The 17,009-nt window shown below is 50.5% G+C and overlaps 2 protein-coding genes and 1 pseudogene across 4 annotated transcripts in view; 1 reads left to right on the forward strand and 2 right to left on the reverse strand.

The window, feature by feature from the left end:
• Window positions 1-9,871, reverse strand: part of COPS7A (COP9 signalosome subunit 7A) — a 24,442-nt gene extending 14,571 nt beyond the window's left edge. Inside the window, exon 1 of one of the 2 annotated variants that reach the window (XM_080661288.1) lies at window positions 9,603-9,871. The gene's annotated coding sequence lies outside the window, so the exon portion shown is untranslated. Of the gene's footprint in view, window positions 1-9,523 lie in introns of both variants that reach the window. The other variant, XM_080661286.1, reaches the window with a different exon arrangement.
• LOC308244319 (U1 small nuclear ribonucleoprotein A-like) lies at window positions 1,148-9,574 on the reverse strand (annotated as a pseudogene). The gene is made up of 3 exons: window positions 9,524-9,574; window positions 3,466-3,499; window positions 1,148-1,975 (listed from the first exon to the last, which is right to left on the reverse strand). The product of its transcript is annotated as a U1 small nuclear ribonucleoprotein A-like (transcript).
• On the forward strand, window positions 9,159-16,318 carry PIANP (PILR alpha associated neural protein). Its single transcript, XM_080661285.1, has 6 exons — window positions 9,159-9,422; window positions 11,536-11,595; window positions 11,824-12,335; window positions 13,590-13,671; window positions 14,468-14,695; window positions 15,046-16,318. Exons 2-6 carry the CDS (start codon window positions 11,579-11,581, stop codon window positions 15,065-15,067), a joined length of 861 nt encoding a protein of 286 aa, XP_080517411.1. The 5' UTR covers window positions 9,159-9,422; window positions 11,536-11,578; the 3' UTR covers window positions 15,068-16,318.
• Window positions 16,319-17,009: the final 691 nt, after the last annotated feature.

Consider the following 17,009-nt stretch of genomic DNA (forward strand, 5'->3'; position numbering starts at 1 on the left):
GCTTTTATTTTGATGTAGTCCCATTTGTTTATTTTCTCTTTAGTTTCCATTGCCCTAGGAGCAGTATCAGTGAAGAAGTTCTTTCGGCATATGTCTGAGATTTTGCTGCCTGTGGATTCCTCTAGTATTTTTATGGTTTCCAGTCTTATGTTTAAGTCCTTGATCCATTTTGAGTTTATTTATTTATTTATTTTTTATAATGATAGCTGCTTTCTTTTATATATATATACATACATATATATATATATATATTATTGATATTTTACAGAGAGGAAGGGAGAGGGATAGAGAGCTAGAAACATCGATGAGAGAGAAACATCGATCAGCTGCCTCCTGCACACCTCCCACTGGGGATGTGCCTGCAACCAAGGTACATGCCCTTGACCGGAATCGAACCCGGGACCCTTCTGTCCGCAGGCCGACGCTCTATCCACTGAGCCAAACCGGTTTTGGCTTGAGTTTATTTTTGTGTATGGTGTAAGTTGGTGGTCTAGTTTCATTTTTTTGCATGTATCTGTCCAATTTCCCCAACACCATTTATTGAAGAGACTGTCTTGACTCCATTGTATGTTCATGCCTCCTTTGTCGAATATTAATTGGGCATAGTGGCTTGGGTCAATTTCTGGGTTCTCTATTCTATTTCATTGGTCTATATGTCTGTTCTTGTGGAAAACTGTATTTTTGTTGTTGTTGTAGAAAATCAAACATAAAAAACAGTTTAATTCCAGCCTAACAGCGCCAGGTGCAATGTCTGGGGACAGACTCTGGGTACAATGCTGTGTGACCACTCACTCACAGACGTGGCTCCAAGAAGGCCCCCTAGGGGGACTTACCTTCAGGGGGCTGAGCCAAGGGGAAGAGAAAAGGCCCCCAAACAGGAGGTAGGGGCAAGCATGGGGAAAAGGTGCTACTTCTTCTTCTTTTTTAAAAAAATATATTTTATTAATATTTTACAGAGAGGAAGGGAGAGGGATAGAGAGCTAGAAACATTGATGAGAGAGAAACATCGATCAGCTGCCTCCTGCACACCCCCTGCTGGGGATGTGCCCGCAACCAAGGTACATGCCCTTGACCGGAATCGAACCCGGGACCCTTCAGTCCGCAGGCCGACGCTCTATCCACTGAGCCAAACCGGTTTTGGCAGGTGCTACTTCTTGGCAAAGGAGATCTTCATGGCATTGTTCTGGGTGATCTTAAAGCCCTGTAGGGCATCGCTAGCAGCCCCTGCCTGAACCTCATTGTCAAACTCCCCAAAGGCGATGTCGTGCCGCCCTGTGACCAGCCGGACCTCCTTGAAGCCAGGGAACTGATTGAAAAGCATGGAAAGCATGAGCTCTTTGGTCTCCTCTGGCAGGTTGGTGAGGAACAAGATGTGATTTGGTGGGTTTTCTGAAAGAGGCTGAGCAGGTGGCATCTGCCCTGGCATAAGCTGCTGTGGGGGCATGGCCCCCGGTGGTATCTGGCCAGGTGCGAGGCCTGGAGGTGGGATCATGCCAGGGGGCGGCATGGAGGGAGGCTGGCCTGGAATGTAGTGCATGATGCGGGGCGCCTGAGTCATCAGCGGCATGCCCGGGACAGCCCCCACTACAGGAGTGGCTGCCCCGCCCTGCATGGCCTTCTTTGCAGCTGGGGTCTCCTGGCTCTTGGGCTTCCTCTTCTCCCGCTTACGGTCAGCTCCACAAAAGTGCCCTTCATCTTGGCAATGATATCCGAGTCGGTCTTGGCATACTGGATATGCATAGGCTTGTCGTAGAAGGGGAAACCCTGCATGGAATGCAGGACATTGGTGGCACTGCTGACCTCCTTAAAGATGACAAAGTCTTGGCCCCTCATCTTCAGGCTCCGTGACACCAGGATATCCAGGATCTTGCCAAACTGGGAGAGATAGCATACAGGGACTTCTTCAGTTCATCCTTCTTGATCTTCTCGTTGAGGTTGTTGATATAAATAGTATGGTTGGGTCGGGTCTCGGGAACTGCCAAGGAGGGAGGTGTCGCAGTAGGGCAATGGAGCTACAGGTCGGGCTAGTGGCTGCTTCTGCGTTTCTGAATGCTGAGTGCCGGAAAACTGTATTTTTTTTTTTAAATATATTTTATTGATTTTTTACAGAGAGGAAGGGAGAGGGATAGAGAGTTAGAAACATCAATCAGCTGCCTCCTGCACACCCCCCACTGGGGATGTGCCCGCAACCAAGGTACATGCCCTTGACCGGAATCGAACCTGGGACCTTTCAGTCCGCAGGCCGACGCTCTATCCACTGAGCCAAACCGGTTTCGGCAGGAAAACTGTATTTTTTAAAAGTGGAATACATTTTTAAATTGGAGAGGTAGTGATTACAGGAAGAGGAGGCAGGGGGATGGGGGGATGGGGGAACCACATAGTGCAAGTTATTGGTAACTTTCTAGTCCTTGGGATGGGTGGTAGATTCACAGACATTCATTTAAATTTTCCACTTTATAAGTAACATATATAATAGTATCTTGTGCATCATATTTTACATATATAAAATTATATTTGCATATAAAATAAATAAATGTATATTTAAAGATAACAAAGTTAAATTTAAGAAGACACTAGCCAGCTGTAGACATTAAAAATAAAAAGATGACTTGAGGGTCCAGCCGGGTGTGGCTCAGCGGTTGAGCTTCGAGCCAGGAACCAAGCAGTCACTGGTTCTATTCCTGGTCAGGGCATATGCCTGGGTTGTGGGCTTGGTCCCCAAAAGGGGGCATGCAGGAGGCAGCCAATCAGTGATTCTCATCATTGATGTTTCTATCTCTCTCTCTCTCTTCCTTCCTCTCTGAAATCAATAAAAATATATATTTTTTAAAAGGTGACTTAAGCCGAAACCGGTTTGGCTCAGTGGATAGAGCGTTGGCCTGTGGACTGAAGGGTCCCGGGTTCGATTCTGGTCAAGGGCATGTACCTTGGTTGCGGGCACATCCCCAGTGGGAGGTGTGCAGGAGGCAGCTGATCGATGTTTCTCTCTCATCGATGTTTCTAACTCTCTATCCCTCTCCCTTCCTCTCTGTAAAATATCAATAAAATATATATATTTTTAAAAAAGGTGACTTAAGGGTTTTTGTTCTGATCAACTAGAAGAATGGAGATGCCATTTATTAAGAGAGGAAGCACTCAGGAAGGGGCAGGTTTGCAACTCTGGGTTAAGGGAAGGGGCTAGGCTAGAGATAAAAATTTAGGAATAATCAGTAAAAAGGATATTTAAAACCCAGAGACTGCATGAGATTCCCTGGGGTGTGACCTCAGATAGAGAAGAGAGCCAAGATGTGCAATCAGGGAAATGAAGAGGAACTAGTGAAAGAGAGGGAGGACCCAGTGTGGGAGGACAAAATTCAGGACAGTGTAGCAACATGAAAGTCAGGTAAGAAAGTGTTTCTAGAAGGGGAGGTGATCACCTGTACCAAAGGCTGCTGATCACCAAGTAAAATGACACGGACAACTGACCTTTGGATTTGGAAACATGGAAGTCACAGGTAACCTAGACAAGAAGAATTTCAGCAGGGCAGTTTGGGCAGAAGCCTGACAGGGTGGGTTAAGAAAGACTGGGAGTAACCGAAACCGGTTTGGCTCAGTGGATAGAGCGTCGGCCTGCGGACTGAAAGGTCCCAGGTTCGATTCCGGTCAAGGGCACGTACCTTGGTTGCGGGCACATCCCCAGCAGGAGGTGTGCAGGAGGCAGCTGATCGATGTTTCTCTCTCATCGATGTTTCTAACTCTCTATCCCTCTCCCTTCCTCTCTGTAAAAAATCAATAAAATATATATTTAAAAAAAAGACTCACTATTATTAAAAAAAGAAAGATGTAGAACAGTATACATAGTATATCAGCTTTTATGTGAAATACATGGGGAAATAAGCATGTATATTACTACAGTATTTGCTTGTATATGCATAAAGAAACTCTGGAAGAATACACAGAAATTAGTCACATTGAGGGCAGGGATGGGAACTGGAAAGATAGTAGATGGGGGTGAGAATGAGAACTTTCATTATATACATTTTAATATATTGAAAACCTTTTTGCACATGTGAATGTATTATGCATTCAAAATAGTGAATTACAAAATTTTAATAGCTTAAGTTAAGCCCTGACTGGTGTGGCTCAGTTTGTTGGAGCAACATTCCATACAACAAAAAGTGGTAAGTTCACCCTAGCTGGTTTGGCTCAGTGTTGGCTTGCAAGCTGAAGGGTCCCAGGTTTGATTCCAGGTCAGGGCACATGCCTGGGTTGCAGGCTCGATCCCCAGTGGGGGCATGCAGGAGGCAGCCGATCAATGATTCTCTTTCATCATTGATGTTTCTATCTCTCTCTCCCTCTCCCTTCCTCTTTGAAATCAATAAAAGATATTTTTTAAGAAAGTGGTAGGTTTGCCGAAACCGGTTTGGCTCAGTGGATAGAGCGTCAGCCTGCGGACTGAAAGGTCCCAGGTTCGATTCCGGTCAAGGGCACGTACCTTGGTTGCGGGCACATCCCCAGTGGGAGGTGTGCAGGAGGCAGCTGATCGATGTTTCTCTCTCATAGATGTTTCTAACTCTCTATCCCTCTCCCTTCCTCTCTGTAAAAAATCAATAAAATATATTTAAAAAAAAAAAGAAAAGAAAGAAAGTGGTAGGTTTGATTCCTGGTCAGGGTGCATACTGGAGGCAACTGGTCAATGTTTCTATCTCATGTCGATGTTTCTCTCTCCCCACCCCTCTCCCTTCCTCCTACTTTCTCCCTCCCTCCCTCCCTCCCTCTCTCCATCCTTTATAAGATCAATATTTTTTTAAAATATATTTTTATTGATTTTTTTTACAGAGAGGAAGGGAGAGGGATATAGTGTTAGAAACATCGATCAGAGAGAAACATTGATCAGCTGCCTCCTGCATACCCCCCACTGGGGATGTGCCCACAACCAAGGTACATGCCCTTGACCGGAATCGAACCTGGGACTCTTCAGTCTGCAGGCTGACGCTCTATCCACTGAGCCAAACCGGTTAGGGCTATTTTTTTTTTTTTAATTTTAAGTTAATAAAAGAGAAAGAGAAGGAATGGGAGAAGTGGAAAAGATGATGAATGGAGACCATCTTCTGAGATGCTTTGCTGTACAAGGAAACAGAGAAGGGCAAATACTGGAGGGAACATGGAGCTAAGAAGGGTTTGTTTTCAGCTGTGAGAAATTACAGCATGCTTACAAGCTGCTGGGAATAATCAAGTAGAGAGGAGGAGTGATGCTGGGGAGAGGTAGGGACAATCCCTGGAGTGAAGACTTTGGTGATTGAAAAGGCCTGGGATCCCCCCAGAAGGAGAGGTGGGATGGGATGTGGTGGCAGAAATGGGAAGTTCTCTTCTGTCTGCATCTATTTTCTTTGAAAAGCAGAAAGCAAGATCATCAGCTGAGAGTGAGAAGAGTTCAGAAGGATATTGGGCATTGGAGGACAGGAAACAGACAGGAATTTACCTTGACAAAGACCAGCACCTCCCAGTGACCCCAGAGATAATGATAAAGAACCAGACATAGGGAGAGAATTTATAAACTGTGGAGTGTTGGAAGGTCTTAAAATTACCTGAAAACACATTTGTCACTGTATTTCATTGTCTCCCTCACTAGACTCTAAGTTCCAGGGAGACAGTGATGGCTTTGTTCTTGCTCTCCACTGTATCCCCAGTCCTTAGTACAGTACCCAGTACAGTACCCAGCATGTAGTTGGTGTTTGAAAAAGAGTGTTTGAGCCCTGGCCAGGTGGCTCAGTTTGTTGGAGCATTATCCCATACACCAAAAGGTCATGGGTTCGATTCTCAGTCAGGGCACATACCTAGGTTCCAGGCTCAGTCCCTGGTTGGGGTGCTTATGGGAAGCAGCTGATAGATGTTTCTCTCTCACATCAATGTTTCTCTCTCTCTAATATCAATATATATATATATATATATATATATATATATATATATATATATACATACTTGGGTGAGGATAAATAAACAAAAAGGAGCCACTGAATGAATGAGTGAATCAAAAATACTAGAAATAATTGATAATGACCCAAAGTCCTCAGTGTAACCGGTAATGAATAAATCTGGCCCACACCGATCGCATAATGAGTCCTCTTACTGCACATCCTCAGGATGCATTGGGGCTCAGTGAGGCCCAGGTGATGGTGTGACTTGTGGACCTGCTTCACATGGCACGGTTCACATCCAATGTGCGCTGTCTTCCCACTGGGAGACACAAGGAGGATGGCTCACTCACTGCTGTTCTGACCTTGGAATGAAGGACTGCCAGGGACAGACAAGCAGGAGGGCAGCCGCTGCAGATGCTGGTCAAAACAGCAGGCTTCCTTCCGGGAGGCAGGGGTGCCAGGCTAATGATAGTAATAGTGCAGGGGATGAAGGATGATTGTCTGGAGGGGCGTGGGTGTGAGCAGAGACTCAGCTGAAAGCATTGTGCACAGATCCCAGGGCAGAGATCAGGGAGGGCAGGAAGAAAGAGAGGAAAGGCAGGTGGAGGGTAAAAGAGAGAATGAAGAGTTCCAGCGGACAGGAGTCCCAGGTGAAGTTCACTGAGCAATACATATTGAGCATCTACACTGAGTGGCCAGATTATGATCATAATAATCTGGCCACTCAGTGTGTGTGTGTGTGTGTGTGTGTGTATATATATATATATATATATATATATATATATATATATATAGAGAGAGAGAGAGAGAGAGAGAGAGAGAGAGAGAGAGAGAGAGAGGCCCAGTGCATGAATTCGTGCATGGGTGGGGTCCGGCCAGCCTGGCCAGGGGGAGGAGACATGGGCAGTTGGTTGAACTCCTGCCTGCTGGTTGAACTCCTGGTCGAGGGGACAATTTGCATATTAGCCTTTTATTATATAGGATATACACTGAGTGGCCAGATTATTATGCATTCAGAGATCATAATAATCTGGCCACTCAGTGTATATGCCAAGCCCTAGAGTATGTGGGGTGGGGCAGGCAATAAACAATAAACAAATATCAGATCATTTCAGAGAGTGAGATGAGTTGGAAAGACAATGAAACATACTGATGAAACAGAGTGGGTGGCTGCGTGACAAAAGGGAGCCAACCAGGTAAAAATGAGAGGGAGGGGGGACACAAAGGATTCCAGAAAGAGGGAATCAAAAGTGCAGGGGTTCTAAGAGAATGATTTTGGATGTTCTAGAATCTAGAACATCAAGAAGTCTGATCTGGCAGGAACATTGTTTGAACATTGAGGAGGAGTACAAGGTGAAGGGCCTCTCCTAACAAGTTCAGATTTATTCGGAATACAATGAAAAGCCACTGAAATATTGTAAGCACGGAAGAGCATGATATGATTCTGATTTTCAAAATATTCCTAGGTATTGTGAAGACGAGTTTGTAAAGGGTAAGAGAGGAGCAAGGGAACAGCTAGGAAGCTATTGCACTATTCGAGATGAAAGATGATGGCTTGGACCAGGGCGAGAGCAACAAAGATGGGGAGAAGTGGATGGATTCAGGATATATTTTGGATGCAGAACTCACAGGACTTGCTGGTGAATTAGATACAGGGCGGGAATTAGTAAGAAAGGGGAAGGGAGGAAGGACATTTCCTAGGTTTTTGGCCTGAAGAAGTGGATGGGAAACACTGGGGAAAAAATGGATTGGCCAGGAGATAATTCAAAATGCATTTTAGCTGCATTAGCTTTACATGGCTATTAGACATCCAAGTGGAGATGTCAAGGAAGCTGTTGGATGAGTCTAGAGCTCTGGATATAAATTTAGGACTCGCTGACATTTACATAGTGTTTAAGCCCTGGGACTGGATGACATCATTGGACAGAGGATGTGGAAAGACAAGAGGGCCAAGGACTAAGCCCTCAGAAGCTCTGACGTTTCGAGGTTGAGCAGAAAAAGACTGAGAAAGAAAAGCCGGTAAGGTTGGAGGGAAACAAGAGTGTGGTGTCCTAGAAGTGCAATCTGAATAAAACTGGGTTGTGGCCCTGGCTGCTGTGGCTCAGTTGGTTGGAGCATCCTCCCGGTGCACCAGAAGGTTGTGGGTTTGATTCCTGATGCGGGCACATACTAGGTTTTGGGTTCGATTTGGTCAAGGTGTGGGAGGCAACGATATCTCTCTCTCTCTCTCTCTCTCTCTCTCTCTCTCTCTCTCTATCTCTATCTCTATCTCTATCTCTCTCTTCCTCCTTCCCTAAAATAAATTCAAACAAAAACCTGATTGTGATAGAAATGAATGGATGAATGGGCTGGGATGGGGCAGGAGAAGCTACTTTAAAAAAATATGTATATATTTTTATTGATTCAGAGAGGGAGAGAGAGATAGAAACATCAATGATGAGAGAGAATCACTGATAGGCTGCCTCCTGCATGCCCCACACTGCGGGCTGAGCCTTCAATCCAGGCATGCCCCCTGACCGTAGGACCCTTCAGTCCGAAGCTCTATCCACTGAGCCAAACCAGCTAGGGCAGGGAAACTACTTTCGACAGAGAGGTTAGCAAAGGCCTCCCAGAAGAGGTGACACTGGATCTAAGGGAAATATTAATAAAAAGTGTGAGTCATTGTTAAAAGCCAGCGGGGAACGTTCCAGACACAGGGAATAGTAAGTGCAAAGACCCCGTGGTCAGTTAGCTCCTCTAGTTTTAGAAATACAGATCAGGCCCAGTGTAGCTGGGGCATAAAGACGTGTTGGGAAAAGAAATCAGAGAGCCAGGGGCTAGGTCATATAGTCTTGTAAGCCGCAGTAAGGAGTTTGGCTATTCTGATTGCTAGATAAGCTGAGTAATGCGACTTGATCTACTTATTTTAAAGATAATCGGGTTGCTTTGGAGGCAATGCATGGTAGCAGGCCAGGGTGGAATCAGGGGATCCAGTCATTGGGATAATCCAAGGCTGGTGCGAGGTCTGCACTGCCACCCCTGCCTTGATCCCCACCGGGGGGTGAAACAGTTGGAGATGCAGAGTCTCGGAAATGCACTAAGGTGACCATGGGTTTCCATGGTGTTGGGTGAAAAGGGCGGAGAAGCCCGCCATCAAAACGCGGGGAATTAGACAGTCGCCCAGCCTCCGCTGCCCTCTCCAGCCTCACACCTGGAACACAGCTGAGCGCGACTCTCGCGGTGCGGCAGCGGGAGGGTTAAACCGTGCGTGGCCCGGGGCGGGAGGGGAGAGGAGGAGACCGAGCGCTCCGAGCCGCCGCGCCGAGCCCCGCCGAGCCGAGTCGAGCCGAGCCGAGCGGAGCATCTCCCGCCGCCGCCTCCACTGCCGCCGCCCCGCGCCCTGGGCGCCCGCCCCCCACCCTCTCCAGCACCCCGCTGCCGGCCAACCCCCTGACCATGCCCCGCACCCCACCCGCTCCCGCGTCCCCCCAGCCCGGCGCAGCCCCGAGCGCCAGCAGCTGTCGCGCCGCCGCGCCAGGCACGCAGGTGAGTGAAAGGGACCCCCACGCCCCCAACCGAGGGAGCCCGGCCTTGTCCCTCCGAACTCCGAGCCTTTAGCCCCCGCCTCTCCCGGCGCGGTCCCTCACCGGGTCCCAGCCTCCAGTCCCGAAGCGCCCGTTGCCTGCGGTGCTCTCCATCCCTCCTCCGGTCCCGGCTCCATCCTACCCTCCTGGCGCAGCGGTCGCCGTCCCCGTGGCCGCCTGCATCCTGCCTTAGGCTCAGGCTCCTCGCATTCTCTTGCGTCGGGTCCCTGTCGGGTCCCTCCCTTGGAGTCCTTTCGCCGACCTCCGGGTCCTCGTTTTCTCCCCAACTCTCGCTGCTTCCCAGCGGGGAGCGCGGGCCTGGAGGGGTGGGCCCACCACGCTGGAAATGGGGCCGGGATCCCCCACCTCCAGGCTCCCGCCCCACCCCCATTTGGTCTCCTGCGCACAACAGGTCCGCGAGGCGCGAGGAAAGGGTGGGGGTGGCGCGCCAGCCTGGGGACTGCGGGCTTCCTGGAAGGGGTGGCTGGAGGGGCTTAGGGTCCTGGGACCAGTTGACGTCGGGGGGGAGGGGGTGATGCACAAGGCGGAGAGGTGAGTGAGTCCTGGAGTCAGCTGGCCACAGATACCCCTGTGAGCCCTTCTCCGCTTCACTGGTTCGCTCCTACACTCCTTACTTCCTCCCTCCTGCTTCTTCTCGGTCATCCCTCTCTCCCTTCTTCCCACCAGGCCCCTATCCCTGTCTCCTCCCATAGCTCCACATCCCTTTACATCGAAAGAAGCAATTTCCAACTCCTCCATCTTTGCTGTTTGTCTTCGGTCCCCATCCCTTCCTCCTATATTGTCGTCGGTATTATGCTCCCTCCTTTCCCATTTCCCTTCTCCCCAACCCTGCTCTTCTCCACCCCCTTCTCCCTTCCCCTTCCACTGTGTCTCATCTTCCCTTCCTGCAGGGACCTTTCCTTCTGTCCCCTCCTGCCCTTTCTCCTTCTTCCCCTGCTCCTGCGACCCCCTCACCCTCTGTTTCCCTCCCTGACCTTTAACTCATCCTGTTCTCCCTTCAGCATCCTCCAAGCTTCCAGGCCTCTGTACCCGCCCCACTTCTGTTCTCTTTCAGGACGGACTCCTGTCCCTCCCTCTGTGCTCTATGCTGGCCTCCTCTTCACTATTCTCCTTCCTTCTTGCTCCTAACCCACCGGTTCCTTTCTGGGCCTTTCACCCCTTCACCCCTTTACATCCCTCCCCACTGCCCATTTTCCCAATCCCTTCTCCAGACTTTCTTATCTTATTCCCATTATTCTCTGAGAGTACTTAGAGTACAGATTTAGACCCATAATCCATAGGGTATCATATTCTCTTTACTTAGGGGAGCCTGGCCCACCCTGGGCCCAGCACCCTCAACCCTGAAAACATGTCCTTCCTCTTTCAAAACCAACCATCTTGATTCTCCCAGGATTCTTCACCCAGGAGAGCTACATTTAAGGGGATGGCCCCTCCCTTCAGAGGGCATCTATGCATTTGTATGATTAAATACTGAGCAAAAAAGTATATTCTGTAGTTTTTCTCCCACTCACCTCTCTCTGCCTCTTTCCTTCCCTCCCTCCATCTCCTCTTCCCCTTCTCCTAAAGATGCAGATTCCTGGGGCCAATCCTAAGAGAATTGCCTGGGACTACAAGTGGAGTGGGCAGGCCGGGCACGTGCCACACACACATTCACACACTCAGATTGACTTCCTCTACCCTCCCCCACCCTGACTCTTTCCCTAGCGGTAGGTGTTCAAGGAATCACAAGGTTCTTGACTCTAAATTAAGATCCAAGAAAAGCTTGGAGCTGTGAGCAAGGAAGTGAGAAGGAAGCCTGAGAAGTGAGAGTAGACCCTGAGGTGGGGAGATAACAGCGACCTGGGTAGTTGTAGAGAGGGGCTGGGAGCTAGATAGGGAGCCACTTTGGGAGTTTTCCCCCCAAAGGATGCTCAGCAGCAGTGAATCCTGGGTGGCAGCAGCTTTGCTGGCAGCCAGCAGCATGGAAGGGGAGATGTGGGTAGAATTGGTGGATGAATGAGCTGGGGAAGAACACAGGGCAGGGTGGGGATGTGACAATCCCTTCTCTTCCCCAGTGAAGGCTGAAAATCTGGGTCACAGCTGAGGAAGATCTCGAACATGGAGTCCAGGATGTGGTAAGTTTGGCACAGCAGAGGGAGCGTTCCCTGAGGTCTTGGCCCTTTCCTCCCTAAGGGCTAGACCCTAGGAAGATAGGAAATGAGGCTGAACCTTCCCAAAGCCCCCCTGCTTTTGCAGAGAGACCTGGAGAGAGGCAGCTGGGGATCACAGGTATGAGCCTGTCTTCCCCACACACAGGCCCAAGATGGGCTTCTGTCTCACCCTCTTTTTCTCCCTTTTTATAGGCCTGCACTGCTGCTGTCCCACCTCCTCCCACTCTGGCCACTGCTGTTGCTGCCCTTCCCACCACCTGCTCAAGGCTCCTCCTCCTCCCCTCGAACCCCGCCAGCCCCAGCACGTCCCCCATGTGCCCGGGGAGGTCCCTCAGCCCCACGCCATGTATGTGTGTGGGAGCGGGCACCCCCACCAAGCCGATCCCCTCGGGTTCCAAGATCCAGGCGGCAAGTCCTGCCAGGCACTGCGCCCCCTGCCACCCCATCAGGCTTTGAAGAGGGGCCACCCTCATCCCAGTATCCCTGGGCTATTGTATGGGGCCCTACAGTGTCTCGAGAGGATGGGGGGGATCCCAACTCTGCCAATCCTGGATTTTTGCCCCTGGACTATGGTTTTGCAGCCCCCCATGGGCTGGCTACCCCACACCCCAACTCAGACTCCATGCGGGGTGATGGAGATGGGATCATCCTTAGAGAAGCACCTGCCACCCTGCGGCCATTCTTGTTCGGGGGTCGCGGGGAAGGTGAGTGGGAGTGTGAGAGGGTGGTAGGGATATGAGGGTGGGGAGGCTCATATGAGGGTGGTTGAAGCTCAGGGCAGCAAGAGAGGCCTTGCCTGTTAGCTCCTTCCACAAATGTGTCAGGCACCACGCTGGCACAGGAGGCAGAGATGAAGATGCAGCTGAGCCCTGGAGGAGCTCAGGGCCATTGAAGAAGACAGATGTGTAAACACTTGGGGATGTCAGTGTAATAAGTGCTCTACTAGAGGCATGCACAGCATGTTGCTTAAGAAAAGAGGAGAGCCCTAGCCGATTTGGCTCAGTGGATAGAGCATCAGCCCTCATACTGAAGGGCCCTGGGCTTGATTCTGGTCCACGGATTCCTGGCCCTGGTCGAGGCGTGCGGGAGGCAACCAATTGATGTGTCTCTCTCATATCGATGTTTCTCTCTCTGTGTCTCTTCCCTTCCCTTCCACTCTCTCTAAAAAGCAATGGAAAATTTTCCTAGGGTGAGGATTAACAACAACAACAACCAAAAAAAAAAAAGGAAAAGAAAAGAAAGAGGAGAGACTGCCTCTGCCTGGGGGTCAGGACGCCTTCCAAGAAATGACATTTGTTTTTTGGTGTTTTTTTTTTTTTTAATACATTTTATTGATTTTTTACAGAGAGGAAGGGAGAGGGATAGTTAGAAACATTGATGAGAGAGAAACATCAATCAGCTGCCTCCTGCACACGCCCTACTGGTTATGTGCCTGCAACCAAGGTACACGCCCTTGACCGGAATCGAACCTGGGACCCTTGAGTCTGCAGGCCAACGCTCTAGCCACTGAGCCAAACCAGTTAGGGCAAGAAATGACATTTGAACTGAATCTTGAGTGAGTGCATTCCATGCAAAGGAACACCATGAAAGGAACTCCAGGGTGACAGCTCAGCTCAGAGAGTGCAGAGCCAGGACCAGTGGTTTGGGGGTGAGATGGACGGTTCCACCCCCTGGTTTCTGTACAGAGAACAGGGTTCTCTCTAACCTTGGAGCCCCCTCCTCATCACATATATACAGGATTGGGAAAGTGGGGGATTTGGGAGGAAAAGAGCTGAAAACTCTGGGTAAAGCTGATGAATGGAATAAAGGGGGAGGGGCTCTAGAAAGAGTTGGGCAACGTGGATTCACATTAGCAGCCCTCCTCAAGCTTACTGAGCCTGCAGCCTAGCCCCGTCCGCACTCCCTCGTGGCTCCTACCACACTGAGCCTCCCTAAAACTTTCTTCCCACCCCAATCAGGTGTGGACCCCCAGCTCTATGTCACAATTACCATCTCCATCATCATTGTTCTTGTGGCCACTGGCATCATCTTCAAGTTCTGGTAAGCTGTGGGGATGAGGGTGCTAGCAGTTGGGAACTGGATGTTTGCCTGGAAGGAGGGAAGGAGCAAGGGCAGCAGTTTTGCTGGGGGTGGGATGGGGAGTGGTAGATTAAGGCAAGACCTTGGGGAAAGGTAGTTAAGGATTTGGGTGGGGGGAGACAGAGAGAAACCTGGGCACATTCCTTCTCCCAGGGACATACAAGGATAATGGGAGAGGTGGGGGGGTGTTATTATGTGTACTAGGGTTTTGATGGGCATTCCTTGTCCCCATTTCCTCCAAGACTGAGAACAATGACCCAGTCTGCAGAGCCCCTTCTTAGGGCACGTGGGGAGGAGGGAGTAAATCTGGAGCTTTCTTTGCCTGTATTTAATAATGGGTCACCCAGTCCTTCACACTTTACTGAGAGCATCATTAAAGTGTCCAGGTCATTAGCTGACTTTGAACTAGAACTAAACCTGCCAAGGTGCCTGCTGAGGAGAGAAATGGTTTTTCTGGGTACGCCTCCCCAGGCAGCGATTCCAGGGCATTCTACTTGTTGGTGGGGAGGAAGTACTAACTCTGTGGATCTGGACCAGGTTGGGAGGATGGTTTAGATCCCAGCGTCCCAGGGGGGCAGGGTGGGAGAAGTGGTTTTAGGGACACTTGGTTTCAGATTTGGTGTAGGGAACTGTTAGAGGCCAGTTTCTCAGCTGTAGGACCTTAGGGGTGCCTAAGGGAGGCTGGGGTGACCAACACTGCAGGCTCAGGATGGGGGCTTAAGTGTGTGAGAGAACCTCTTCCCTTCCGGTGCACCAGCTGGGACCGCAGCCAGAAGCGGCGCAGGCCCTCAGGACAGCAAGGTGCCCTGAGGCAGGAGGAGAGCCAGCAGCCGCTGACAGACCTGTCCCCAGCCGGGGTCACTGTGCTGGGGGCCTTCGGGGATTCACCAACCCCCACCCCTGACCACGAGGAGCCCCGAGGGGGACCCCGGCTTGGGCCTGGGATGCCCCAGCCCAAAGGGGCTCCAGCCTTCCAGTTGAACCGGTGAGGGCCAGGGCAAAAAGATGGAGGGCGGGGAAGGGAGGACGTTTAGGTCTCTGGAGCTGTGGTTGGGGGTGCTCCCTCCTGGGTGGGTGGGAAGGAGGTAGGCCTGGCCCTCCCAGAGCCCCTGGCTCTCCTTCCCAATCTGGTCCCTGGCCCTCCCAAGGAGCCTGGACCCCTCCTCTCTGGGGGGACCCTTCCTTCTCCTGCTCTGTGGATCTCTGTCCTATTCTCATGCTGCCATTTAACTCTAACTCCACCCTCTTAGCCTTGACTCCCTTTGTCTTGGACTCCCCTTTCAATTCCGGCTTACCCCTTGTTTCCTGACTGCGCCCTTTCCCTCTTCCTCTCAGGATTCCCCTGGTGAATCTGTGATGCCCATCAGTGTTGGGGTGCCACCAAGCAGGAGGCCAAGGGGCCGGCATAGCCACCATCCCACTGAGGGTAGGGCAGAGGTGGGAGCTGGGGCTGCAGGTGCTCCTGGCTTCTGCCCTGGCACACCACCCTGGAACACTCACTGGCCCTATAGGCAATCCTATCTGCTCACCCTCCTTTAAGTGGGGCCTCTGGTTTCTGGTGCCCCATCCCCACCCTTGCACACTCACATGAAAGCCTTGCACACTCACCTCCACCCTCACGGGCCATTGCACACACTCATGCTCTTGTGCAGCCAGCCTTCTGCACCCTCTCCCCATCCACCTCTCTCTCCTCTGCTGACCCCTCACATTCTCCCTTTTGTTTCTCATTTTTCATTTTCTCTTCTTCCCACATTTCATGCTCATCTCAGTCACTCAGTGGTCAGTGGGTGACTTCACCATTTCCCTCACATGCATTTCCTGGCCCCATGTTGTGTTGTGTGTTGTGCTTACATCCTCCCTCATGAACACCCACTGATCTGTTTTCTGTGGCTCCTGCATGCTGCCCCAGAGGTGGGTGGGAGGTGAGCTGGGGACTTCTTGTGCCCCCATCTGTCATGGCCCATCCTGTTCTATGTCATGTGTTTCACTGTCACCCTCATTCCACTCCATGGGTGATCTCATACCCTGAGGGCTCCCATAAGGATGAGGGTAGTGAGGCCCCACACTTCTCCCCCACCCCACCGCTAAGTTCTGTTGTCTGGGAGATGGGTTTTGGGGAGTCACCTGCTGCACTACCCAAGAAAGGGGCTCCCATTTGCCCTGCCCTTCCTCCTAAGTCCCTTTTGTCTTATCTGTCCTGGCTGTCTGTGTGTGTGTCACTCTCTGGAATTCAGAGCCCCCTGAGCTAGTCCTCTACTTCCCAGCCTCTCTAAGGGCCTCCCTAATTCCACTGAGGCTGCCAGGGAATGGAGCCAGCTGGTTCAAGGCCATTGGGAGCTCTACCTCCCAATTTATCCCTCCCCTTCTTGGGCTCCTTAACATCTCTCCTTCCCTCCCTCCTTTGTTCTTCCTCTCTCCCTCCTTTTGACCCCCTGCCCCAGGTTTGTCCCTACTTCTCATAATTTTTTCCACCTTCCTTCTTCCTCTCTTACCTGGCTCCTATGCTGTGATATATATTTTTGTATTATCTCTTTCTTCTTGTGGTGATAATCTTGAATTCTTGTGGGATGTAAGTTTCAAAATTTTCAAATAAAGCCTTTGCAAGATACCTGAGTTCCCTGATTCTGTCTTAAGAGCCCTATAGAATGGACGGGAGGAGAGGTGATGGGCAGCCAAGAGGGAGAAAGAGGATGAACCCGGGAACCCCTCCAGCCCAATGTGACCGGCCTACTCTGACCTGGAGTTGGGATTCATGGGCTTTAATTTAGGACTAGCTGGAAGGAAGAGAAACGAAGGGAGCAGTCCTGATCAGGAGCAGACAGAGCAAGAGAAACTGGAAGAATGGCTTGCCTGTTACTTGCCAGTGCAGGTCAAGAGAGACCATGTGAAAGACAAAATAAGGGCAAATTACGTAGAAGGACAGGCAATGGAGAAGCAAGAAAATGAAGACGAGAGAGCTAATAAGACAGATGGAGGGTGAAAGGTGAAAGAAGAGAAAAATGAGCAATGGGAAAGAGGCTGCCTTGCTTGGTTTATTTTCAGCCATGCTCCCTAACCTGTCCCCCAAAAGCTGTGTAGCATTAGAAGCCCTGTAGTTAACTCATTAGCTTCCCCCACTCTGCTTTCTCTGATGGGGTGTTGAGGTGGAATCAAGGGGTGTGTTTGGGGGGAGGGGATCCAAGCTGCCCAGCTGGGATCAGTCACCTCTGAGCCCCCAGTTCTAGGTTTGGCTCTTATAACAACCCTGCAAAAGCCCACATACACATCAGCCTCTCAGCTGTTGCTAGGCTCCGTTGCCA

The sequence above is a fragment of the Plecotus auritus genome, assembly GCF_963455305.1.
Source record: "Plecotus auritus genome assembly, chromosome: 3".
Taxonomy (NCBI): Eukaryota; Metazoa; Chordata; class Mammalia; order Chiroptera; family Vespertilionidae; genus Plecotus; species Plecotus auritus.

Excerpts from the sequence above, each read along its gene's own strand:
- PIANP (XM_080661285.1), top strand. Across the intron at positions 12,336-13,589 it reads GTTCGGGGGTCGCGGGGAAG|GTGTGGACCCCCAGCTCTAT; the intron begins GTGAGTGGGAGT and ends CACCCCAATCAG. Across the intron at positions 13,672-14,467 it reads GGCATCATCTTCAAGTTCTG|CTGGGACCGCAGCCAGAAGC; the intron begins GTAAGCTGTGGG and ends CCGGTGCACCAG.